A 27199-nucleotide genomic window follows, 5' to 3' on the forward strand; every position below is an offset into this window, starting at 1 on the left:
CTCACTGTCCACTACACCTCCAATCTTTGTATCATCAGCAAATTTGCTGATCCAATTTACCACATTATCATCCAGATCATTGATATAGATGACAAAAAACAATGGACCCAACACCTATCCCTGCGGCACACCACTAGTCACAGGCCTCCACTCAGAGAAGCAATCCTCCACAACCACTCTCTGGCTTCTTCCTTTGAGCCAGTGTCTAATCCAATTTACTACCTCCCCATTTATACCCAGCGACTGAACCTTCCTAACTAACCTCCCATGAGGGACCTTGTCAAAGGCTTTGCTGAAATCCAGGGCGACAACATCCACTGCCTTCCCTTCATCCACTTTCCTGGTAACCTCCTCGAAAAACTCTAATAGATTGGTCAAACATGACCTACCACACACAAAGCCATGTTGACTCTCCCTAATAAGTCCCTGTCTATCCAAATATTTGTAGATCCTATCCCTTATCACACCTTTCAATAACTTGCCCACCACCGACGTCAAACTTACTGGCCTATAATTTCCTGGATTTCTTTTGGAACCTTTCTTAAACAACGGAACAACATGAGCCACCCTCCAATCATCTGGCACCTCCCCCGTGAATACTGACATTTTAAATATGTCTGCCAGGGCCCCTGCAAGTTCAACACTAGCTTCCCTCAAGGTCCGTGGGAATACCCTGTCCGGTCCTGGGGATTTATCCACTCTGATTTGCATCAAGACAGCAAGCACCCCCTCCCCTTTAATCTGTAAAGGTTCCATCTCCCTACCTGTTTACCCTATTTCCGTAGACTCCATGCCCGTTTCCTTAGTAAATACGGATGCAAAAAACCCATTTAATATCTCCCCCATTTATTTCGGTTCCATTCATAGCCGACCACTCTGATCTTCAAGAGGACCAATTTTATCCCTCACTATCCTTTTGCTCCTAACATACCTATAGAAGCTCTTTGGATTTTCCTTCACTCTGTCTGCCAAAGCAACCTCATGTCTTCTTTTAGCCCTCCTGATTTCCCTCTTAAGTAGCTTCTTGCACTTTTTATACTCCTCGAGCATCTGATCTGTTCCTTGCTGCCTGAACATTTCATACAACTCTCTCTTCCTCTTAATCAGTGTTACAATCTCCCTCGAGAACCAAGGTTCCTTATTCCTATTTACTTTGTCTTTAATCCTGACAGGAACATACTAACTCTGCACTCTCAAAATTTCTCCTTTGAAGGCCTCCCACTTTCCATTTACATCCTTACCAGAGAACAGCCTGTGCCAATCCACGCTTTCCAGATCCCTTCTCATTTCATCAAGTTTGGCCTTTTTCCAGTTCAGAACTTCAGCCCAAGGACCAGATCTATCCTTATCCATGATCAGGTTGAAACTAATGGCATTATGATCACTGGATCCAAAGTGTTCCCTCACACTCACATCCATCACTAGCCATAACTCATTTCAGCCAGTTTTGTCCATATTCCACATATTGTATTAATGTCCATAAATAGGTGGATTTATGTCACCTTACAATGGTCACCTACACATCTTTGGAATGTTGGTGGAAACCGGAGCACCCAGAGGAAACCCACGCAGACACGGCGAGAACGTGCAAACTCCATCCAAGGCTGGAATTGAACCCGGGTCCCTGGTGCTTTGAGGCAGTAGTGCTTACTCTTGTGCCACCATGCTGCCCTAATGACTAGTTTAATTAGAAAATAGGTTTAATGATCTATCTGCCTCGATATTTATTTATTATTATTTATTGTTTTGCTTTTTTTTTTGTTTATATATCCAATTCAATCCAATCAAAGTCCAATTCAGAATCTCAGCAAGTGAAACATTCCCGATCCAAGGTGACAAGACAGGCCTCTCACTTCCTGTCTTGGGCTTGATCTACATGATCCAAGCTGATTGGAGTAGGCATTGCACCTCCTCCAAGGTTCAATCTCATTTGCATCTTAGCCAAAAGGCCGAGATGTCGCTTTAAAAAATTGCTTCAAATGAAGTCTCAGTGTAACCTCATGACTTCAAACATGTACAGCATGTTAATACTATACTTGATCTGAGCCAAAAAACCGAGATTGCTATTAGTCAATTAACTTGCTCATTAAAGTTTCAATCAAGATCCTGTACTGTAACGTTGTTTAAGAGATGAGAAAGATCCTGTGGAAGCACCACATAGATTAAGCAGCTGTAAAAAAGAATGTTTTAAAGTTATTCTGTTCATCACCCTGGAGAAAATGTTGATATCATCACTTTGCAGTAAAATGCTGATGAATGTTTCTCTTATCAATTTGCTAAATAGTATGAACTATGGGACAGCAAAATGTGCTATTAACTAAGATAAAGGCAGAACACTGCGGATGCTGGAATCTGAAGCAAAAACAGAAAATGCTGGAAAAACTCAGCAGGTCTGACAGCATCTGTGAAGAGAGAAGAGAGCCAATGTTTTGAGCCTGGATGACCCTTCATCAGAAGTGCCCTGCAGCTACCTCTTTTAGAACCTAGAATGTAGGCCATCAGGCACCGGTGATTTGTTGTATTGTAGACTCTTAAATTCTCCAGTATGTTTTCTCGACTGATATTATTTACCTTAACTCCCTCACTCTTTCTAGCTCTGGATTACCCTCTTCCTGGTACATAATTCATGTCATCCACTGTGAAGACAGCCACAAGGTTCAATGCCTCTGCCATTCCCTCATTCCCCATGATAATTTCTTCTGTTTCTGCTTCTCAGGAACCAATATTTACTTTAACTATTCTCTTCCTTTTTATATACACTTGTAAAAGCTCTTACAATATGGATGGGATTTTACAGCTTCGCTTGTCCCAGAACCGTAAGGTCAATGGACCTTTCTATAGCCCACCCCTCACCCTCTCCGATTGCCGTGGCAGGTGAGATGGTAAAATTCTGACCTATGCTTTATTATTCCTGGTTAATTCATTCTAAATACTCTATATTTATTCCATTTATATAACTTCTTGGTGTTCCTTTCCTGATTTCTAAAATGCACCCAATCCTCATATTTACATAAGCATTTTCTTTTAATCAAATAATGTCCTTGATATTCTTAGTAAGCCATGGATGGAACATTCGTGTTGGCTTCTTATTCTTTAATTGAACATATATTTTAACATTTTGAGTTGTTTCTTTAATATTTCCCACTGTTCACTTACCACCATACCTGTCAGTCCACTTACCAATCAACTGTAGCCAGCTCTTAATTCATGGCTATGTAATTGGCTTTGTTTTCAGTTTCTTACTTGTGATTTGAATATGTTGCTTTAAAACTGAATATGGAATTCAATTGTATTATGATCACTATTTCTCAGTGGATCTTTTACAATGAGGTTATGAATTAAGCTGGCCAAATTGCACAATTCTAATCTAAAATAGCTCTATTTCTAGTTGGTTCCATGACCTATTGCTCCAGGAAAGGGAAACGGAGGCATTCTACGAACTCATCTTCCAAATCACCTTTGCCAAATAAATTGGTCCAGTCTGTGTGAAGGTTACAATCACTGACAATTATTACATTGCTTTTGTTACACTGTCCAGTAATTTCTTGTTTAACATTCTGTGAATTGGGGGCTCATAAATTGCTCACACCAATGTTTCTGACACTGGCTATTTCACATCTACATCCATACTGATTCTACTTCCTTCCCCATTAATGTCCTTATGTTATCCTTTTTTTATGAGGGCTAACCCTCCCCTTCGCCATTCTATCTGTCTTATCAAAATATTGTGTGCCCTGGAATATTTATTTCCCAACCTTGGTCACCTTGTAATCATTACTCTGTATTGGCAATTAAATCTAAACCATTAATTCCATTTGTTCATTTATCACATTGTGTATGCTTTCCAAATTCAGATAAAGGGTCTTTAATTTATTTCTTTTCTATTACTGCCTGCATGGACCTTACTCATTGGTGTGCTATTACTGTCAAACTCTCTGTCCCTTCCTGTTCCATTCTGCTTGTGTTTACACATATCACAACACTCTATTACTGTGTAATCTTTTCTCTTTGGATTTCTAATTCTCCCTTTATCCAAACCCTCCCGCGCCTCTGTTAGTTTAAAACCCAGCATGCTGCACTCTAACCAGTCTATTCTCCATACTGTGTGCCACCAATTGCAGACTGCCACTGAGAAGGTGGCAGGCACAGTGGTGACCGCAGCTATGTAGGTCATTATACAGTAGGACCAACTCTCAGGAATGTTTCCACTGACATTATATAGGCTTCGAAGTCCTAACTCTAAATGCAGTCAGACTAGATTTCAACTGAATTATGGGAAAGGAATTTCAAAATGTACTAGATGGTTATTACTCAATATTCACACAGAATGATCTTCTAACAGAATGGTGAAAATCAAAGCTGACCTTAACTGCAATTGGTAAATAGTTTTCTATATGGCCAGGGTTTTCGAGAGGAGTGTTTTTGCACATCTCAATCTCATTCTCCTTGGTGAATCTGCACCTCATCGTACACTACTATTCCAGTCATGTCCTAGTTCCAAATACATTCCTGAGCAATATTTATCCCTCAATCAACATCACTGAAAGCAAATTACCTGGCCATTAAAACATTGCTGTTTATGGGACCTTGCTGTGTGCAAATTGTCTCCTGCATTTTTCAAGTTTCAACAGGAGCTAAACTTAAGAAGTACCCAGTACTTCATTGGCTGTAAAGTGCTTTGCGATATCCTGAGATCACAGAAGGCGCTATATAAATGCAAACATCTCCTCCTTTGCATGTATTCAGGCTGTTGATATTTCTAGGAGAATCCCTGCTAAACATTGTACGTTTTGTCAGGTTATTAATTTTATCCCCTTTTAGGATCACCCAGTGCTCATGAAGAAAAGGAAAAGGTTCAAGTTGTGCAGAATAAACAATGAAATGCTCAAATTCATTAATTGTTGACATCTACAGATTTACTACAGGTAATACTTGTTAATGGTCATGACCCAGCCCTATGTTTATTGAGAATTTCACAATTGTCACGATGACATTGACATTGACTTGGATATGAATGTAAACTCCCTGAGAGTAGGAACATATCCCCTTACACAAACCTGGAAAATGCATGTGCTGAATGGAAAGACCAACGGTTGTGCCCACCTCCCCACGAGTGTCCATAATATTACTGCTGGAGTTCAAACTGCTCAAACCACATAGATTACTAGCACAGGGAGAAATTCAGCCTCCACTAAAAAATGAACACTTCCAGCAGTCACCATACACCGCTTGGACTCAATGGTCAGGTTACCGAGTCTGTCTTAAAGGATTGAGCAATTCTAATCCCCAAATTGAAGTAAACTCAACTCCAACAACTACCCCCTTACTTACCTTGCCCCTCAACCTCACTTGTCACAAGTTAATAATATATTTTATTTTTCTTAAACTCGCAAACAAAAAATAACTTGTGAAATCTATGCTTGTGTTTTCCAGTATTCCATTTGTTTGTAGCATGTGGAGAAACATTATCTGCCACACCTAATACCATCACTAATGCCACTTCAGGAGAACAGGTCCTGTTTCCTATACCGTACAATGGCACTGATCAGTATGATGTAACATTTAGATTAAAATTTCCGGTGCCCTTCAAGATTTTAACATGGAAATCCAATCATCCAGAGAAGTTGCACATTGTCCACCCACTGTATCAACACAGAGTTGGAATCTATGGAGGTTTTGTGCTGCTGAATGATGTCCATGTTAATGACACTGGAGAATATGAAATATACATTGACTACAATGGGTCAGAGCTGAAAAACCGTGATCAAATTACATTCAGGATGCATGTATTTGGTAAGTTCTGGAACCTCTGCAACTTAGCGAATTGCAGCAGCATTTTAAAATTAGTTTTTCATTGAGGCCTGGATGTGTCACAATGAAAAATGTTTCTGATCATTTCACAACAGTTTCTGTCTTAAGTAAAGATTGGGTCAAAACCTTCACTTACTATCAGTAATGCAGATAATACATTTTGTTTCAACTTACCATTTGCAAGGTACTTAAAAAATACCACTTTCACAATTTAAAGTCCAAGGATGTGCAGGTTAGGTGGATTTGCCATGCTAAATTGCCCTTTAGTGCCCAGTGTGTAGGATAGATGGATTGGCGATAGTAAATGTGTGAGGTCACAGGGATAGGGTGGGGGAGAAGGCCTGGGTAAGATATTCTGGCAGAGGGTCGGTGCAGACTCAATGGGCCAAATTCTCTGGTGGGGGGGGGGGGGGAAAGAGGTGGGGAGGGAGGAGGGAGATCCGATCATTCTCTGGTGGGGGGGGGGCAGAAACAGGGGAGGTCTGCTGCCAGTCTGTGGGCAATCAGTGGGGGGAGGGGGGGGAAGGGGGGTCCGCTGCCATTCTGTGGGCGATCAGTGGGGGGGGAAGTGGGGCAGGGGGTTGCGATCGGTTTCGGTAGCGGGGGGGGATGGGTGGATAAGCGGGACAGTTGTGTTGTGGGGGTGGGACGATGTCTGTGGGGGCCATCACTCCCGGGCCTCTTTATGTGGCCCGGGGAGCAATGTGACAGGGGAGCGTTTTTCAAATTTTTTTTCACTGAGCATGCACAGTTGAAGGCTCCGATCGGAGCAGCAGCGTTTCAGGCGCAATATGCCCCACCCGCAGTGCGATTCAGAATCGCGATCTTTTTTTCAGGCTAAGTGCATATGGGGGCACCTGAGAACAGGTTTACACGTCGGATCTGAATTATGCCCAGATTCAGCACTTAGAATCAAAATGGTAAAATCTGTATCCACTGAACAAACCAGTTTTGTGAGTTATCGTTGGCATAACCAAACAATAAATAGAATCCTCCGACATGGGAAAATGTAATGAGTACTGAATCAACAATATTTTTCTCACAGTTGCATTTAAATGATGGTTGACACCGAGTTAGTTAGGGCTGAGCCAAACCTTTTAGTATGAATAATTAATCCATAGAACCATCAGTCACATAATCATTGTTTCAGCATCTGCACATTGTAAACCCAGCGAGCAGGATTTTCACCCAAATATGGGCGCAGGCAGGCAATCAATTAATTTTACACATTTGCTGCGTTGTTGGCTGCTGGCGCCGCTCTGACAGTCAGTCATTTAGCTCAGGAGGAGGGACGTCAGGACCCAGTAAAATGCTCAATTCAGATCCAGGTCTAATTAAGTTTGTTCACAAGCTTTTTATCAATCTGTAAATGGATGGTTTGCAATTTTTGTCGGCAGATATTGTTTACACGATGGATCTGAAAACAATCCAGTTAGAAGGAGGCAGCAAGATAGGCACATAAAAGGGTTCATAACTGGAGGGAAGGGATATTCATCCACAGGTGCCATCCGATGAGCAGAGTTGTGGTGCAAGTAGTCTTTGCATGCTCCGTCAGTGGAGGGGAAGTAACCATTCAGGGATCATGGGACCATAACAGGTGGGAGTGAGTAAGCATTTTAAATGCAGCTGACCACAAAAAAAGGCAACAGCCGGACATGGGATTGAGGTACTGGGATGTAGAGATGAGGAGCAAAGAGGACTAACATCCTCAGGAACAGAGCCCTGGCATGGGGAGGCTGGAGGAGAGGCTGAAGAAACAGGAAGGCAATGAAGGCCACAATGTTGAGTTTACCACCAAAGAAGTTACCTGGACATTTCAGGGAATCAGCATCACACAATACTGTGCCTACCCTGGCAGATGGTCATTGAAATTTGTGGCCTTGTTGAAATGAGCCTCAGTATAGCTCACCATTCCCAGCCAGTAGCCACTAATGCAACTGTAGCCTTGAAGTATTTCCCCTCTGGCTCCTTCCAAGGATCAGCAGTGGACATTAGTGGCATCTCTCAAGCAGCAGCACATCACTGCATCTCGCAGGACACTGATGCCCTAGTTCGAAGAGCTGGGCAGCACTTACAATTTTAGACAGAGGAGCCTTGCTGGCATCAAGGACAGTGGGGTCTTTCTCCCCAGTTGCAGGACATCATCAATTGCACCCATGTGGCCATCAAGGCACCACTGAGTGTTGGAACAGTAAGATTTATCAATAAGAAAGGCTTCGGCTGCTTAAACATTCAACAGATCTTTGTGGATGTGTGAACTCACTATCCTGACAGCTGTCATGATGCCTTCATTCTCCGGCAGTCTGCAGCTCTTCATGTAATCACCAAAACTACAAGGCAATGTTGGTGTAATGGTAATCCAGTGGCCTGAGTTCAACTTTGGGTTCATGGATTGAAATCCTACCATGGCAATTGGTGAAATTTAAATTAAATGAATAAATCTGGAATATAAACTTAGGGCCCTATTTTACCATTTTGGTTCTAAGTGCTGGGTGGACTTGAAACTGGGAGTGTTTCAGATCCGACTTTTAGACCCGTTCTCAGGCGCCCCCATACGCACTCTGCCTGAAAAAAATATCGGCAATTCCGAATCGCGCTGCACAAGCCTGTGGGCGGGGCTTAACGCACCTGAAATCCTGCAGCCCCCATTGGTGCCTCCAACTGCACATGCGCAAAAAAAAATGAAGAATGCGGCTCCGCTGCCACTTCACTCCTGGGTCGGATAATGCCTCCCTCTGGCCCCCACAGACATTGTCCCCCCCTCCCAACATTACTGACCCCCTTATCCCCCCATCCCCTTCACCACCCAGTCCGATCACAAGCCCCTCCCCCCTTCCCCTTCACTGATCTCAGGCAGAGAGCCGTTGGACCCATCTTCCCCCCTCCCCACTCATCTCAAGCAGAGATCAAGCATCTCAAGCAAGTTGAACCCACCTTATTCCCCCCTCACCCCCACCCCTCCCCCCACCGATCTCAAGCAAAGAGCCATCGGATGCTCAGCACTTACCTCCTCATTAACTGGAGTACCTGAATAAGACTTTTGCGGAGCATGTCTATTTCATGCCGATTCTGGATGGGCGAACGCGATGGTAAAGGGGGATGTGCCGGTAAAGTTGGGCGTGCAGTCCATTAAGTCAATTTAAATGCATGCAAATGCAATTAAATGGCTGTGGCGCCTGCTTTGGGCGCGGTCCCGATCACAGCTATTTACGGGCCTTGGTAAAGGGCGAACCCGTGCGGATGCGGGCGCAAATCGTGCTACTCGCCTCATGCCCGACTTTACCAAGTTTTCGCGCCCAAAAACGAGCGCAACCTGATGATAACATCGGGCCCTTCGTCTCAGTGAGGGTGACCATGAAACCATCAATTGTTTTTCAAACCCATCTGGTTCACTGATGTCCTTTAGGGAAGGAAATCTGCCATCCTTACCTGGTGTGCCCTACATGTGACTCCAGACCCACAGCAATGTGATTCACACTTAACTGCCCTCTGAAATGCCCTAGCAAGCCACTCAGTTCAAGGGCGATTAGGGATGGGCAACAATTGTTGGTCCTGCCAGCGATGCTCATATCCCATGAGAGAAGAAAGGAGGAAAAGAAATTCTTGGGCCAAAGGATATCTCTTTTGGTTATCCCTTGAAGCAATGCCAACTCACACATTTATGTGACTCTAAGACAGAGGCACAGAGATGTTACAATCAAAACCATCTGACCACAGGCAGCACAGTGACACAGTGGTTAGCACTGCTGAATCACAGCACCAGGGTCCCAGGTTCGAATCCCGGCTTGGGTCACTGTCTGTGTGGAGTTTGCACATTCTCTCCGTGTCTGTGTAGATTTCCTTCTGGTGCTCCGGTTTCCTCCCACAGTCCAAAGATGTGTGGGTTAGGTGGATTGGCCATGCTAAATTGCCCCTTAGTGTTAGGGGTGCTAGCTAGGGTAAATGCATGGGGTTGTGGGGATGAGGCTTGGGTGAGATTGTGGTCAGTGCAGACTCAATGCACCGAATGGCCTCCTTCTGCACTGTAGGAATCTATGATTCTATGAACACAAGTCAGGCATGTGATGGAATACTGTTTTACTTGTCTGGGTGAGTAAAATACTCAAGAAACATGTCAGTGCTACATATTGGTACCGCTGACATAGGTAGGAAGACGGAAGGGGTCATGAAAAGAGAATATAGGGAGTTAGGTAGACAGTTGGGAAGGAGGAACGCAAAGATAGTAATCTCAGGATTGCTGCCTGTGCCATGGGAAAGTGAGAGCAGGAATGGAGTGAGGTGGAGGATAAATGCGTGGCTGAGGCACTGGAGCAGGGGGCAGGGATTCAGGTTCCTGGATCATTGGGACCTCTTTAGGGGCAGGTGTGACCTGTACAAAGAAGACGGGTGGCACTTGAATCCCAGGGGGACCAATATCCTGGCAGGAAGGTTGGCTAAGGCTACTGGGGAGACTTTAAACTAGAAAGGTTGGAGGGAGGGAATCGTGATGAGGTGACTGAGAGCGAGGAGGTTAGCCCGCAAATAGAGAAGGATTGTAGACAGTGTAAGAGGGAGAATAGACGGGTGATGGAGAAGGGGAGAGCTCAGACCAAAGGTTTGAGATGTGTCAATTTTAACACCAGGAGTGTAGTGAATAAAGTGGATGAGCTTAGAGTGTGGATCGATGCTTGGAGGTGTGATGTGGTGGCCATTACGGAGACTTGGGGACAGGGACAGGACTGGATACTTCAGGTGCCGGGTTTCAGATGTTTCAGAAAGGACAGAGAAGGAGGCAAAAGAGGGGGGGGGGAGTGGCACTGCTGATCAGGGATAGTGTCACAGCTGTAGAGAAGGTGGAAGCCGTGGAGGGATTGTCTACGGAGTCTCTATGGGTGGAAGTTCGGAGCGGGAAGGGGTCGATAACTTTGCTGGGTGTTTTCTACAGGCCGCCCAATAGTAACAGGGATGTTGAGGAGCAGATAGGGAAACAGATCCTGGAGAGATGTAGTAATAACAGGGTTGTCGTGATGGGAGACTTTAATTTCCCAAACATCGATTGGAATATCCCTAGGGTAAGGGGTTTGGATGGGGAAGAGTTTGTTAGGTGTGTTCAGGAGGGTTTCCTGACACAGCATGTGGATAAGCCTACAAGTGGAGAGGCTGTACTTGATCTGGTACTGGCTAATGAGCCTGGACGGGTGTCGGATCTCTCAGTGGGGGAGCATCTTGGGGATAGTGATCATAACTCTACCTCCTTTACGCTAGCATTGGAAAGAGATAGGATCAGGCAAGCTAGGAAAGTGTTTATCTGTAGTAAGGAGAAATATGAAGCCATCAGGCAGGAGATTAGAGGCATAAATTGGAAGGAGGCATTCTCGAGGAAAAGTACCGAAGGTGGCAGATTTTCAAGGAATGTTTGTCTGGAGTTCTGCATGACAACATTCCAATGAGATAGGTAGGTTTTGGTAGGTTACAGGAACCATGGTGCACGAAAGCTGCGCTGAACCTAGTCAAAAAGAAAAGGAAAGCGTACAAAACGTTCAGAGAGCTAGGTGATGATAGGGATCTAGATGAGTATACGGCTTGTAGGAAGGGACTTAAGAAAGAAATTAGGAGAGCCAGAAAGGGTCACAAGAAGGCCTTGGCAGGGAAGATTAAGGAGAACCCTAAGGCGTTCTATAAATATGTGAAGAGTTAAAGGATGAGATGTGAAGGAATAGGACCTATAAAATGTGAAGGTGAGAAAGCCTGTACAGAACCGGAAGAAATAGCAGAGGTGCTTAATGAATATTTTACCTCGATATTCACAGTGGAAAAATACCTGGGTGGTTGTACTACAGGATTGAGGCGGACTGAAAAGATTGAGTATGTGGGCATTAAGAAAGAGGATGTGTTGGAAATTTTGAATAGCATCAAGACAGATAAGTCGCCGGGACCAGATGGGATGTACCCCAGGTTACTGTGGGAGGCAAGGGAAGAGATTGCAGAGCCTCTGACAATGATCTTTGCGTCGTTGATGGAGATGGGAGAGGTTCCGGAGGATTGGAGGATTGTGGATGTGGTTCCTATATTCAAGAAAGGGAACAGGGATAGCCCAGGAAATTAAGTTGATGGAGAAGATCCTGAGGGACAGGATTTATGAACATTTAGAGAAGTTTAATATGCTCAAAAGTAGTCAGCATGGCTTTGTCAAAGGCAAATTGTGCTTTACGAGCCTGGTGGAGTTCTTTGAAAATGTAACTAAACACATTGACGAAGGAAAAGCGGTAGATGTGATTTACATGGACTTCAGCAATGCGTTCGATAAGGTCCCCCATGCAAGACTTCTCGAGAAAGTGAGAGGGCATGGGATCCAAGGGGCTGCTGCCTTGTGGATCCAGAACTGGCTTGCCTGCAGAAAGAAGTTTAACAACACCAGGTTAAAGTCCAACAGGTTTATTTGGTAGCAAAAGCCTTTTGCTACCAAATAAACCTGTTGGACTTTAACCTGGTGTTGTTAAACTTCTTACTGTGTTTACCCCAGTCCAACGCCGGCATCTCCACATCTTGCCTGCAGAAAGCAGAGAGTGGCTGTAGATGGGTCTTTTTCTGAATGCAGGTTGGTCACCAGTGGAGTGCCCCAGGGATCTGTTTTGGGACCCTTGCTGTTTGTCATTTTCATAAATGAACTGGATGAGGAAGTGGAGGGATGGGTTGGTAAGTTTGCTGATGACACAAAGGTTGATGGTGTTGTGGATAGGTTGGAGGGATGTCAGAAGCTGCAGCGTGACATAGATAGGATGCAAGACTGGGCGGAGAAGTGGCAGACGGACTTCAACCCAGATAAATGTGTAGTGGTCCATTTTGGCAGGTCAAATGGGATGAAGGAGTATAATATCAAGGGTAAGACTCTTAGCAGTGTAGAGGATCAGAAGGACCTTGAGGTCCGGGTCCATAGGACTCTTAAATCGGCCTCGCAGGTAGAGGAGGTGGTTAAGAAGGCTTATGGTGTGCTAGCCTTCATCAATCGAGGGATTGAGTTTAGGAGTCGGGAGATAATGATGCAGCTTTATAAGACCCTCGTCAGACCCCACTTGGAGTACTGTGCTCAGTTCTGGTCGCCTCATTACAGGAGGGATGTGGAAATGATTGAAAGGGTGCAGAGAAGATTTACAAGGATGTTGCCTGGATTGGTTGGCATGCCTTATGAGGATAGGTTGAGGGAGCTCGGTCTTTTCTCCTTGGAGAGACGAAGGATGAGAGGTGACCTGATAGAGGTGTACAAGATGTTGAGAGGTATAGATCGGGTGGATTCTCGGAGGCTTTTTCCCAGGGCTGAAATGGTTGCTACGAGAAGACACAGGTTTAAGGTGCTGGGGAGGAGGTACAGAGGAGATGTCAGGGGTAAGTTTTTCACTCAGAGGGTGGTGGCTGAGTGGATTCGGCTGCCGTCAGTGGTGGTGGAGGCAAACTCGATATGGTCTTTTAAGAGACTCCTGGATGAGTACATGGGACTTAATAGGATTGAGGATTATAGGTAAGCCTATATATAAGCCTAGGTAGATAGGGACATGACCTGCGCAACCTGTGGGCCGAAGGGCCTGTTTGTGCTGTATTTTTTCTATGTTCTATGTTCTAAACTCAACACCATCCAGGACAAAGTAATCCACATGATCGGCATTTCATGCACCACCTTAAACATTGATGCGCACCACGAACAATATGCAGTGGCAACAGTGCGTGCCATCTACAAAATGCACTTCAGCAACTTACCTAGGCTCCTTCAACAGCACCTTCAAAACCTGCACCCTCTGCCATCTTGAAGGACAAGGGCAGCACAGGGGGAACACCAACACCTGAAAGTTCCCCTCCAAGCCACACATGATCCGAATTGGAAATATATCACCTTGCCAGCAGTGTTGACATCCTATTAAAGAATTAAAAAGTTCTAGATAAAAGCATTTCATCAGAGGCGAAGGAGGAAGATGCAGAGGGGAATGGTGCCCATGCTGAGCAGAGAGGTGACTGGGGCTGGGTCGGGGTCAAACCTCTCAACAGAGATATGAACACAAGGGCACATCTTATCCAGGCATGGTTCACCTGAGGACTACTCAGCCAGCAGGACTACATGTTCTGTGTTGTGTATGTGGTGTTTATCTCTTTTAGCTCAACAACCCCCCGCTGAATCTACTCAACCAAGAGATATCCCCTCTTTTCCAACTGCAATTAAATCAGATACTCACTGATAGGCTGTGCCATTCAATTGATTCCACCTCATTGCCATTGCAGCTTCTAGTGTCGTCAAGAGATTTCGAACTTTGTTAGAGGGCCTGGGTACCATATTCTGTCAAAGAGTTGGTGCAGACTTGATAGGCCGAATGGTCTCCTTCTGTACTGTAGGGATTCTGTGTTCTATGAAAACCCACACCTCTTTTTACATTGTCTTCAGCATCACTGCTGTGGCAACTATGGCTGACAGGGGAAGTCGGGACAGCATAAAAGCAAAAGAAAAAGCATACAATTTTAGTGATTAGTGGACAGCCAGGAGATTGGGAAGCCTTTAAAAACCAACAGAGGACAACTAAAAAAGAAATAAGGAGGGGAGAAGATGAAATATGAGGGTAAACTAGCCAGGATTATAAAAGAAGATTGCAAGGATTTTTTTAGATATATAAAGGGATATAGATATATAAAGAGGCAAGAGTGGACATTGGACTGCTTGAAAACTACGCTGGAGAAGTAGTAACGAACAGGTAAGTATGGTGACCATTACCAAGGAGAAGGTGCTAGGGAAGCTGAAAGGTCTGAAGGTGGATAAATTACCTGGACCAGATGGACTACACCTCAGAGTTCTGAAGGAGATAGTTGAAGAGATAGTGGTGGCATTTGTGGTGATCTTTCGGGAATCACTGGAGTCGGGAGGGTCCCAGAGGACTGGAAAATCACTAATGTAGCACCTCTGTTTAAGAAGGGAGGGAGGCAAAAGACGGGAAATTATAGGCCGGTTTGTCTGATCTCAGTCGTTGGTAAGATTTAAGAATCCATTATTAAGTATGCGATTTTGGAAAACTTGGCATGGTAAAATAGGACAAAGTCAGCATGGTTTCATCAAGGGGAGGTCATGCCTGACAAATCTGTTAGAATTCTTTGAGGAGGTAAAGAGCAGGTTGGACAAAGGAGACTCAGTGGATGTTATCTACTTGGATTTCCAAAAGGCCTTTGACAGGGTGCAGCACAGAAGGCTGCCGAGTAAGATAAAAGCCCATGGTGTAAGAGGCAAGGTATTCACATGGATAGAAGATTGGCTGTCTGGTAAAAGGCAGAGTGTGGGGATAAAATGTTTCTTTTCATGATGGCAGCCGGTGACTAGTGGAGGTCTGCAGGGATCAGTGTTGGGACCACAACTTTTCACTTTATACATCAATGATCTAGATGAAGGAACTGAGGGTATTGTGGCTAAGTTTGCAGATGATACAAAGGTAGGTGGGGGGACTGGTTGTATTGAAGAGGCGGCGAGGCTGAAGAAAGACTTGGGCAGGTTAAGAGAGTAGGCAAAGTGGTAGATGGAATACAATGTGGGAAAGTGTAAGGTTATGCACTTTGGTAGAAAGAATAGAGGTGTGGACTATTTTCCAAATGGGGAGAGAATTCAGAAATCGGAAGCGCAAAGGGACATGGGAGTCCTAGTTCAGGATTCTCTTAAGTTAACTTGCAGGTTGACTTGGTAGTTACGAAAGCAAATGCAATGTTAGCATTCATTTCAAGAGGACTAGAATACAAAAGCAGGATGTACTGCTGAGGCTTTATAAGGCTCTGGTGAGACCACATTTAGAATATTGCAAGCAATTTTGGGCTCCGTATTTAAGCAAGGATGGTTTTGAGAGGGTCCAGATGAGGTTCATGAGAATGATCGCAGGAATGAAAAGCCTGATGCATGAGGAGCGTCTGAGGACTCTGGGTCTGTACCCAATCGTGTTTAGAAGGATCGGAGGGGGGATCTGATTGAAACATACAGAATAATGAAAGGTTTGGATAGAGTGGACTTGGGGAAGATGGTTCCATTAGTAGGAGAGACTAGGGTCCGAGGGCACAACCTCAGAATAAAAGGGCGACCCTTTAGAACTGAGATGAGGAGGAATTCTTTCAGGCAGAGAGTGGTGAATTTATGGAATTCATTGCCACAGAAGGCTGTGGAGGCCAGTTCATTGAGTGTATTTGAGGAAGAGATAAATAATTCTTGATTGGTAAAAGGATCAAAGGTTATGAGACATAAGCGAGAAAATGGGGTTGAGAAACTTAGCAGCCATGATTGAATGGCAGAGCAGACTCGATGGGCCAAATAGCTTAATTCTGCTCCTCTATTTTATGGTCTTATGGCCTCTGCTACCTCTGCTGACTGCTGCTTTCCATTGATTTCCAAACAACTATCAAGCACATCAACACTAACACTGAGTGTCACATGGCAATATATCAGCCTCTCCACCATCTAACTTCAGAGACATTTCCTTCCTTGTTTGAAAATAATTGCCTCTTACTGTAACTGAGGGCATAATTGTCTTTGCATCATTCAGTAACATTTGGTTTATGAGACAGAATAAATACAAGAATGCTGAACACGGGCTGAATAAGCCAAAGAAGTATGGATTGAAATTGCAATGAATGAGACTTTTATATCTTTACTTGATGGCACAGAGTTTACAGAAGGAAATCTTAGGAATATATGGGCTTGTGATGTTATCACTTGGGGAAAGAGTAGTTCAAATGAACGTTTGAAACACAATGCACACTGCAATGAGCATCTGTTCACAGTATTAAATTATACAGTATGCAAGGCTGTCAATGCAAAGGATGACTAATAGACAAACAGACCGTTTGCAGTGGACATAATAAAGGAGATGGAAACAAAAATAAACGTAGCACTTCTTTTTCTGAAAGCTTTTTGTGTTTCCAACAACAAGTGTCAGTTATGGGGGTGTCAACAGATTGAGATAATCCAAACAGCCTCTGGCATGTCTCTACCTTCCACTAGCACACCTGGTGAGCACTGCTGCCTCACAGCACCAGAGGCCCAGATTCAATTCTGACCTTGGGTGACTGTGTGGAGTTTGCATGCTCTCCCCATGTCTGTGTGGGTTTCCTCCGGGTGCCCTAGTTTCCTCCCACATGGCGCGGTGGCATGTAGGGTGGCACAGTGGCACAGTGGTTCGCACTGCTGCCTCAGAACACCAGGGACCCGGGTTCGATTCCCGTCTTGGGTCACTGTCTGTGTGAAGTTTGCACGTTCTCCCCGTGTCTGCGTGGGTTTCCTCTGGGTGCTCCGGTTTCCTCCCACAGTCCAAAGATGTGCAGGTTAGGTGAATTGGCCATGCCAAATTCTCCCTCAGTGTACCTGAACAGGCGCCAGAGTGTGGCGACTAGGGGATTTTCACAGTAACTTCATTGCAATGTTAATGTAAGCCTACTTGTGACTAATACATAAACTTTTACTTTACTTTACACTCCAAAGATGTGCAGGTTAGGTTGATTGACCTTAGTGTCTACAAACTACAACACAGCCTGTTTGACAACAAAGACCTCCCCAAGGAAACAAAAATCCTAGTGTACAAAGCAGTTGTTGACACCATACACCTGTACTGAAGTGAGACCTGGGCATAAAGAGGCTAGAGATATTCCATCAGCAATAACTCAGATGTATCCTGCAGATTCAATGGGTGCGGGGGGAAACCATCAAGCGAAGGTTCGTATCCTTCCTGAAGCCACGTCTACAAGCATTCAGGCAAAACACCTGCAAAATCAACTTCGATGGACTGGACATACAACTCTCAAATATTTAACATTCCAAAAGAAGACAAAGATAATGCTTCAAAGGCACTCTGCAGCTTTCCTTGAAGCATGGCAACATTGACATTAATGACTGGGGGGAGCTTGCTATTAATTGTTCGCAGAGGCAACACCTTGTCCATTGATTTGCAACACACTTTGAGCCCCAATGTCTTAATGATGAAGCAGAGTAGCAACAGAGAAGAAAAGAAAAAGAAGCAAATCCTACACTCTGATGCCAATAGCTAATGGGACATCCTGCCCCAAGTTCCCAAAGTCGGTCAAGAATCAACCTATTCAGTCACATGAAGAACCATATGGCAGACACTTACAACCTTGAATCGACATTATCCTCAATCGAGGGACAGCTAATAACAATGTATGATGCACAAACTGGATGCATTGCTAAAATACAAAAACAATGATTCAGTCAATATCAGGACCTCTAATATATTGAAACTTCAGATTTAATGTTAATCGCTTAAAACACAAAACTGAAAAGAAAGACGTGCAATTGTGTTCTGATTTATCAAATCATTCAGAAATGTCTCACAAGGCACATAATATGAAATAAATTAATGCAATGGCTATATTATGTAGGCTAATTATTATCTGTCTATTTCAGAACCAGTTTCCCAACCTGAGACAGCGATTCTTGGTAACTGTGCAAGTTCACCAAATATTACTTTGAACTGCTCTGTCTCCAAAGGAACAAATGTCAAGATTCAGTGGGAAAAGGTGTCCATTTCTGGAGCTCTCAGTGAGACATATGATAAGACAGTGCTTGTGATAGACTGTGTTACTGAAGAGGAGCAAAATGTGTACAGATGCATTGCAGAAAACCGAATCAGTAATGCAACCAGCGACCCAGTGAAAGTCGACCTAAGTAACAGGACCAATCCCACTGGTGAGATTTATGGGAAAATTATGTGTACTATGCAGCAACTCTTTATTCGTCGTATTTCCTTACAGGAATTCACTCAAAAATATTCAATGGTGATCTTCTGAGACATACCTTCCTCTAAATCCCTGGCTAAAACAGCTACTAAATCTGACAGTTTATTTGGATACTGGGGCTGTGATGCGGATTACAGAAAATGGCCATCTTGCTGAGAGATGGCATATCCAGTTGCTGTAGGATAATGGAGGAAACTCCAGCCTAATTATTATCTGGTTTATAAATTCTCCAAATCTAAATGGTTTTCTGGATGTAACCACAATTTCAAAATGATAAATATATTTTGAGCCAGGAAGTTTAAACTGTTAAAAACTGTTAAAATAAGGGGGAGATTCCAGCATTGCACTGGGGTGGGCACAGTAAGAAGCCTCACAACACCAGGTTAAAGCCCAACAGGTTTATTTGGAATCACGAGCTTTCGGAGCACTGCTCCTTCATCAGGTGAGTGGAGGTTAGTTCACAAACACAGCATGTATAGGCAAAGACACAACTGCAAGATAATTACAGATTGGAATGTGAAGAGTGATTGGAGTGCGAGTCTTTACAGGTAATAAAGTCTTTACAGGTACGAACAGTGTGAGTGGAGAGAGGGATAGTCACAGGTTAAAGAGTGTGAATTGTCTCAAGCTGGGACAATTGGTAGGATTTTGCAAACCCAGGCAGTATGGTGAGGGTTACAAGTAGTGTGACATGAACACAAGATCCTGGTTGAGGCCATTTTCATGCATGCAGAACTTGGCTATCAGTTTCAGCTCGGCGATTCTGTGTTGTCGTGTGTCTTGAAGGCCGCCTTGGAGAATGTTTTAAACTATAATTATCCCTCTCTCCACTCACACTGTTAATACCTGTAAAGGCTTGATCACTTGTAAAGACTCGCACTCCAACCACTCTTCACATTCCAATCTGTCACGTGATTCAAAATAAACCTGTTGGACTTTAACCTGGTGTTGTGGGACTGGTTAAAATAAGGCAAATGGTATTCAGTGTCTCTTGGAACAAAAATATAATTCACTTGCTCTGATTGAAAACAATGATATTAAAGTATTATACTGCTTTCCTTGTGCATCATTTACAGGCGCCATCAAGCTTAACATGTACAGGATTGAAATCTCAGTATCTCCCCCTACAGAGTACTGATTACATATCTACAATGATCATCAGCTGCTCATTTAGAATGAAGCTTTTTAAGCTTCATCAACCCAACCCTAAAAGCAAATCAGATTAATTATTTGCTTTGTGTGTCCACCCTACCTCCCTCCCATGTAACGTGCAGTTTTACACTGCTACATATTGTTACATTAATGTGATAGTGAGGCATGAAATAACATGGAACAGCATGGTGGCACAATGGTTGGCACTGCTGCCTCACAGCTCCAGGGACCCGGGTTCAATTCCAGCCTCGGGTCACTGTCTGTGTGGAGTTTGCACATTCTCCCCGTGTCTGCGTGTGTTTCCTCCGGGTGCTCCAGTTTCCTCCCACAGTCCAAAGATGTGTGGGTTTGGATGATTGACCATGCTAAATTAACCCTAATGTCAGGGGGATTAGCAGGGTAATTATATGGGGTTACGGGAATAGGGTCTGGATGGGATTGTGGTCGGTTATGACTTGATAGGCCGAATAGCCTCCTTCTGCATTGTAGGGATTCTATGAAATGTTGTGGGTGGTATTTCAACAGAAGTCTTATCTGATCTAATCTCTGTTCCAAAACATGCCATTGTTGATTTTGCCCAATGATGTTTCGATAGCCCCAATTCAACTGCAAGCAAAGAGCCTTTGAATCATTTTTTGGCCCAGCACCCAAATAAAAATCTGTCATCAGAGTATTCAGTCTAATTTTATTTGCAATATTTCATAAGCCAGTTAGTCAGGTCTGCAAAAGGACAGTTGACTGACCTCTGCAGAATGCATTGTAATATTGAGAGGCAGAAGTGCTGGGCGGACTTGAAACTGGGAGTGTTTCAGATCCAACTTTAGATCTGTTCTCAGGCTTCCCCAAACGCACTCTGCCTGAAAAAATATCAGCGATTTCGAATCGCGCTGCAGAAGCCTGTGGGCGGGGCTTAATGCGCCCAAAACCCTACAGCTCCGATCGGTGCCTCCAACTGCACATGCACTGAAAAAAAGATAGAAAAATGCGCCCTTGCCACATCATTCCCAGGCCAGGTAATGCCTCCCCTTGGCACCCACAGACATTGCCTCATGCCCGCAACATTAATGACCCCCTTATCCCCCACCCCCCCACTACCCAGACTGATCGTGGCCTCCTGCCCCCCTTCCCCCCACTGATCACATGCAGAGTGGCAGCGGACCCTCCTTTTCCCCCACCAATCTGAGTGCAGCCATCTGACCCACCTGCACCACCCCCCCCGATCCCACCGATCTGAGTGCAGCCATCTGACCCACCTGCACCACCCCCCCCGATCCCACCGATCTGAGTGCAGCCATCTGACCCACCTGCACCACCCCCCGCTCCCACCGATCTGAGTGGAGCCATCTGACCCACCTCCCTCCCCTCCCCCCACCGATCTGAGTGGAGCCATCTGACCCACCTCCCTCCCCTCCCCCCACCGATCTGAGTGGAGCCATCTGACCCACCTCCCTCCCCTCCCCCCACCGATCTGAGTGGAACCATCTGACCTACCTCCCGCCCCTCCCCCCACCGATCTGAGTGGAGCCATCTGACTCACCTCCCTTCCCCCCCTCCACCGATCTGAGTGGAGCCATCTGACCCACCTCCCTCCCCTCCCCCCACCGATCTGAGTGGAACCATCTGACCTACCTCCCGCCCCTCCCCCCACCGATCTGAGTGGAGCCATCTGACTCACCTCCCTTCCCCCTCTCCACTGATCTGAGTGGAGCCATCAGACCCAACTCCCTCCCCCACCCCCCCACCCCCACCCCCCACTGATCTGAGTGGAGCCATCTGACCCACCTCCCTCCCCCCCCCACCGCCCCCCACCGATCTGAGTGGAGCCATCTCACCCACCTCCCTCCCTCTCTACTACCACCAATCTGAGTGGACCATCTGACCCACCTCCCTCCCCCTCCCCACAGATCTGAGTCAGAGGGACATCTGACCCACCTCCCTCCTCCCCTTCCCCACCCCCCCCCCCCCCCGCCACCCCCCCGCCCCCCACTGATCTGAGTGGAGCTATCTGACCCACCCCCCTCCCCTCCCCCCATCAATCTGACTGAAGCCATCTGACCCACCTCCCTCCCCCCTCCCCCCACACTGATTTGAGTGGAGCCATCAGACCCACCTCCCTCCCTCTCCACCACCACCAATCTGAGTGGACCATCTGACCTACCTCCCTCCGTTCCCCCACCCCCCACCACTAATCTGAGTGGAGCCATCTGACCCACCTCCCTCCCCCTCCCCACCGATCTGAGTCAGAGAAACATCTGACCCACCTCCCTCCCCCCCCTCCACTGATCGGAGTGGAGCCACCTGAACCACCTCCCTCCCCCCCCACCGATCTGACCCATCTCCACCATCATCCCCCCCCCCCCCCACCCCACCCCCCCACCCATGCCCCCATCCACCGATCTGAGTCAGAGAGATGCTGGAAGCTCTGAACTTACGTCCTCAGAAGCTGGAGCGCCCGAATTGGATCTTTGCAGACCATGTATGTTTCGCAACGATGGGCGAATGCAGTGGTAAAGGGGGAAATGCCGTTATGTTTGGGCGTGCAGCTCATTAAGTCCATTTAAATGCCCGTTTCGGATGCAATCCCGACGGCGGTCATTTTCGGCCCTTGGTAAAGGGGGAACCGACGTGGAGGCAGGCGCGGATCGCGCTACTCACCTCATGTCCGACTTTACCAAGTTTTCATGCCCGAAAACAGGCGAATGCGATGGTAAAATCGGGCCCAGGGAATTCAAACACTGTTCCTTTTCCCATAGATGAACTGTGCATTTCTAAAGGTTTCAGTGTGATGACTCTTTTGTGTCACTGAAGCTCAGCTGTGAATCCTACTCTTTGACTTGCCGTTGTTTTTTTGTAATCTTGCCAAATTTCCTTTTCATGCCATCAAGTCATCTTTGGATTTATTGTTAAATCAGATTTTCTTCACAACTTTATTCCTGTTTCTTTTTGAGGCGGCAGAACATTGGCCGATTTTATCGGCCAGATTGTCCAATAGATTGCCAGCCATTTGCAGCAAAATATTTTGTTCCGATTTTGTGATTGTAACGATGACAAAACTGTCAGTATTCACCATCACATCCGCATGTGTAGTTAAATGTGGAATTCTAGAATCACTGCTGTGAGCTATTCTCTGTTGCTCCAAAGGATGTAAATTAATGTGGGCCTCCACTGTTTATGCACTACTGACTCTGAGCTGTGCATTAAACCCAGCTAATTGAGATGTAGCTGAGTTTTAACAATGTACAGTCATAATTATTACTAGTTAACCTGCCTGGCCCTGAAAAACTGATTTTATATTTGCGTGAATGTCAAGTTTCTCCACTCCATGATGAAAAATAGCCTAGATTTAAAAAATATTTGTTTTAAAGTTTATTTGTGATATTTCAACTTCTACCTTAAGCCCATTTGAGTGCCCTATCCTTGATTTCTCTAAAATTATAAATAATAAATATTGCAATTACTTCAATGTGATTGGCTGCTTAGCCTGCTTGAAGACAGCAAAGTTGCTGGATGCCAGAGATTCCCTTTAGCTGACACCAGAATGAAGTCAGGTGGTAAAGCCAAAGTGTACACACCTTTGTTGGAGACTTCTTATCAGGTCAGTAGTAGCAGCAGATACAAAATTTTATTTTTTACACCTTGAAAACTAATCCTTTACATTGTATCAGTACATGATCCACTGTTCATAAACACCCACAGACAGTTTCGGACAAGTCTTTACACAAAGTTATCAATGAAACTTGAAGAACTTGTGAATCAGGCTATACAGGCTGGATTTCCCACCAATATCTCACTACGTTTGGGCAAGATGGCAGCAGAAGGAACAGAGAAAGAAAAGAGGCAATAGAGATTAGACATCTATTAGAGATGCTTTGGTTTTAAATTAGGAATAACTATTTCCACCCATCGGATTGAAAAGCACCAAAAAAAAAGTTAGGGGATATTTTTTCATGCGTGGGGTTTATTGAATGTGTAATGCTTCAGCAGAAATAGAGATGGCAGCAGAAATCAAAATGGCTTCTAAAGCAGAAGTGATTGATATTTGGAAAAGTAAATGTTTAAAAATGTATCGAGTGCGGGGAGCGATGGACTAAGTGGTTCTCTCAGTGTCAGCATGGATCTGATGAGCTGGATGATGCCTTCTTGTTTCATAAAATTCTATGTATCTGTTTTAGGTAAGAGAAAATGTTTTATGGTCCTGATCCCTGTGGTGATGACAGTTCTGACTTTAACCATAGTATATCTCTATCAAAGGTGCCACAGTTAAAGCGGTAAGTGCCACATTAACATGAAACCCTCCAGAGAATGCAGTCATTGTCCACTCACCTGTTACTTCATTGTGTGGTACAGTTTGCAGGGATACTGTCAGTGGAAATTTCCCCCCAAAATTTTTGTCTTAAATTTTTACTCCATTCTTTAAGTTACAAAGCCAATGCTCAGAGTGGACCGGTGCAAACCCAAATCCATTCATTGCTTGCTCCAAAAACCAAAGTCAAATTCCAATTGAGTCCCCACAAGAGAGACAAACATGATCCAAACTGACAAGATAAGGTATTGCACCCCATCTTGAGCCTGATCTGACGACGCTTTATCTTAGTCAAAACGCTGAGGCAAAGTGTTAGGTCCTGACTGAAAATTGACATGCATCTCCCCAGAGAAACAGACAGGTTTCCTCTTCTGATCCTCTGACACTTTGACAAAAAAAAGCAGGGGTTGCGCCATTGTCACTGGGAGGCAGGGCCTAAAGATGCCAGCAAGGCCATCTCCACAGAGGTCAGTGCACCCTTTATAAATATCTGGGGAACCCGGAGGAAATGGCGTAAAGCTATTTCTGAATATTTAAATACATTTAAATTGATGGCAATCTGGTTCACTCCCTCGCTGGGCATGAACCTGATGATGGTGTCGGCAAGCGGTGAGGAAGATCTCATTCTGAGATCTCCCAAGCCCAAACCCCATTATGACCTTCTCGCGAGAGTTAGCGACCTCAGCAAACGGAGCGAATCGTCCCCTGTATGCTTTTGTTCTACAACTGTTTATTGATTAAAGAAGCGCTCACATGGCACCTCATCACTGTGGAGTGTGAGAATGGCAGTGCCATGTCCCTCCCACACCCGTGATGCAGGAAGGAGATGCTGCTGCTGGCATGCCCCCCTGGAGCCTATCCCCCAACCCCTATGCACGGAAGGGTGGTCCCAGTACCCCTCCATCAAAGTGTATCCCTCTCATGTCCAACAGTGTTCTCTCGTAATCACGAGGCCAAAGGCAGTCAAAGTGCTGCCAGGCTCCTCACCTCGGCTGTAAGATGGATGTGAACACCAGGACCCCTGGCCTAGGTGGGGCCTCTAGTAGCTGATGCTGTACATCCCACGTTTCTGAGCCCGATGATAAGCCCATTCGATGGCAGGATGTGTTAAACTCTCTGTCAGGCAGGAGTCAGACATATTGCTGAGGATGAGGGGAGCATCGCTCTGTCCTCAATGCAAGTTATCATTATTCTCCTACAGAGTCCGGCCAAAAACTTCAGTGCTCTGCCCATGACACCTGACAGCAGCACGGGAGCATACTGCTGGCACCACTGGGGAGATGTTAGTTCCCATGGTGGGAGAGCTCCTGAGTCCTACTCGTCTCCGAAGCGAGACGCTGTGAGGTCATCCATAGCTCGTCAGCCCAGTCGGGCCCTGTCCACTGCCCAGGGTTCTTCTACCTCCTCCTTTGTGTGGTCACCCTCATGACCCTCCTCAATATCCTCTTCATTCGAGGAGATGTGGCACTCCTCCATCCCCTCCAAATCCAGGTATCCCCTCTGCAAAGCCAAGTCGTGGAGAGCACAGCAGACTGCTGTGATGGGGGAGACCCTCTGGGGGCTGTATTGTAGGGCACCCTCCTCCAACCAGTCCAGACACCAGAACTACATCTTCAGCAGACCAATCACCTGTTCAACCAGCACGTGCGTTGCAGCATGAGCCTCGTTATAATGAATCTCCACAGGTGTTTTTAGCCTCTGCATAGGCGTCATCAGCCACCTGCTGAGTGGGTAGCCCCTGTCCCCGAGGAGCCAGGCGTCGCTCTCCCTCAAAGATGGCTGAGATCTGAGAGCATTCCAAGAGGTAACTGTTATGGGTGTTCCCCAGGAAACGGGCAGAGACTGGCATGAAGAGCATCATGTGGCCACAAACAATCTGCACATTAAGGGAGGTGTATCCCTTGTGGTACATGAATGGCACACAGGGCCTTGAGGGTGCAGACCTTGCATCTGGGGCAAGCCTGCTAAGGTGGCAAAGCCCATGGCCCTGGCATCTTGACTCGCCTGGTCCCAGTCCAAGCTGATATACATCGTGAGCTCTTGCACAAAGGGCATCTGCAACCTCCTGAATACCTTTGCGTGTGGCTGACTGGGAGGTGCAACACAGGTCGCCTGTGCTGCCCTGGAATTTGTGTAGAAATTCAGAGTGTCTGGGTGTAAGGGCCATAGGTAGTGGATGTCTCCCCATTCCACCTGGTGCCAGCTCCTGCAGGGTCTGGCGTCTACAGGCCCCTGGGACAGACACAGCCTTCTACAGCACTACATCTCTGACATCTGCAGGTACAATGACTGACGTCAGAATACCCTCAGCCAGTACCTACACATCTGCAGTGCTGCTTCCAGAACAGCGACAGGCCCAGCCTCACCCTCTTCCGCAGGGCGCTGGTCCTGGCCAGGTGCCGTGGCACTGCGGTGTCTCTGCCACTGTTCTATGCCAATAAGTAGGATAGCCAACTCAACAGGCTCCATGATCCTCTAAACCATGCACTGTAAAGAATAGAATACTACAGCCCTGACACTCATCCTCCAATTCCTCTGGGACTACCACCCAATGGCAGCACACTCAGTAGGTGCCTTAAAGCCACCCCTCACACCTTCCATTCTAACACTATAGTCACAAAACAGTGTTATCTGTGCGATGTTGCAGCCTTACTGGCAATGTCAGTTGAATAAAATCATAGAATGCCACAGCACAGAGGGAGGTCACTTGGCCCATCATGCTTAAGCTAGATCTTTCAAAGAGCTACCCAATTAGTCCCATTCTTCTGCCCTTTTCCCCCATAGCCCTGCAATTATTTCTCCTTCAAGTATTATCCAATTCCCAGATAAAAACAAAAAGCAATGTACTATCCAGCAAAATCCACTCATGCATGAAGCGAGCTATAATATTGGATGGAACCCCAGTTCTCTAGTTAATTGTCTTCCAGGAGGTCATTTCTCCATCTCTCATTTCAAATTCTCATTTGCAACTAGCATGGGTCCTCAACAAATACAAAATCTGAGATTCCCACTCTGCACGTCCTAACTCACTGCCACCAAATTTGCTGAAATGCTCAGAAAACAATTACTTTACCATCCACTAGCTACTTGTAATGTACAGTACAGAAGGAGGCCATTTGGCCCATAGAGTCTGCACTGATACTCTGACAGAGTATCTTACCCAGGCCCACCTCCCCACCCATGCTTGGGACATACACT

General features: G+C 45.6%; 1 protein-coding gene across 1 annotated transcript; it reads left to right on the forward strand.

Moving 5' to 3' along the window:
- The first annotated feature begins 2779 nt into the window (after positions 1–2779).
- Positions 2780–18597, forward strand: LOC144491819 (hepatic and glial cell adhesion molecule-like). The gene is made up of 3 exons (XM_078210113.1): positions 2780–2816; positions 5452–5793; positions 18215–18597. The coding sequence occupies exons 1-3, from the start codon at positions 2780–2782 to the stop codon at positions 18595–18597; spliced, it is 762 nt and encodes a 253-aa protein (XP_078066239.1).
- Positions 18598–27199: the final 8602 nt, after the last annotated feature.

Source organism: Mustelus asterias, chromosome 3, assembly GCF_964213995.1.
Source record: "Mustelus asterias chromosome 3, sMusAst1.hap1.1, whole genome shotgun sequence".
Taxonomy (NCBI): domain Eukaryota; kingdom Metazoa; phylum Chordata; class Chondrichthyes; order Carcharhiniformes; family Triakidae; genus Mustelus; species Mustelus asterias.

Bases quoted from the DNA above. Each gene is read 5' to 3' on its own strand.
- LOC144491819 (XM_078210113.1), top strand. From the start codon at position 2,780: ATGGATGGGATTTTACAGCTTCGCTTGTCCCAGAACC. The intron at 2,817-5,451 runs GTAAGGTCAATG...ATTTGTTTGTAG, and splicing joins GCTTCGCTTGTCCCAGAACC to CATGTGGAGAAACATTATCT. The intron at 5,794-18,214 runs GTAAGTTCTGGA...TGTCTATTTCAG, and splicing joins ATTCAGGATGCATGTATTTG to AACCAGTTTCCCAACCTGAG.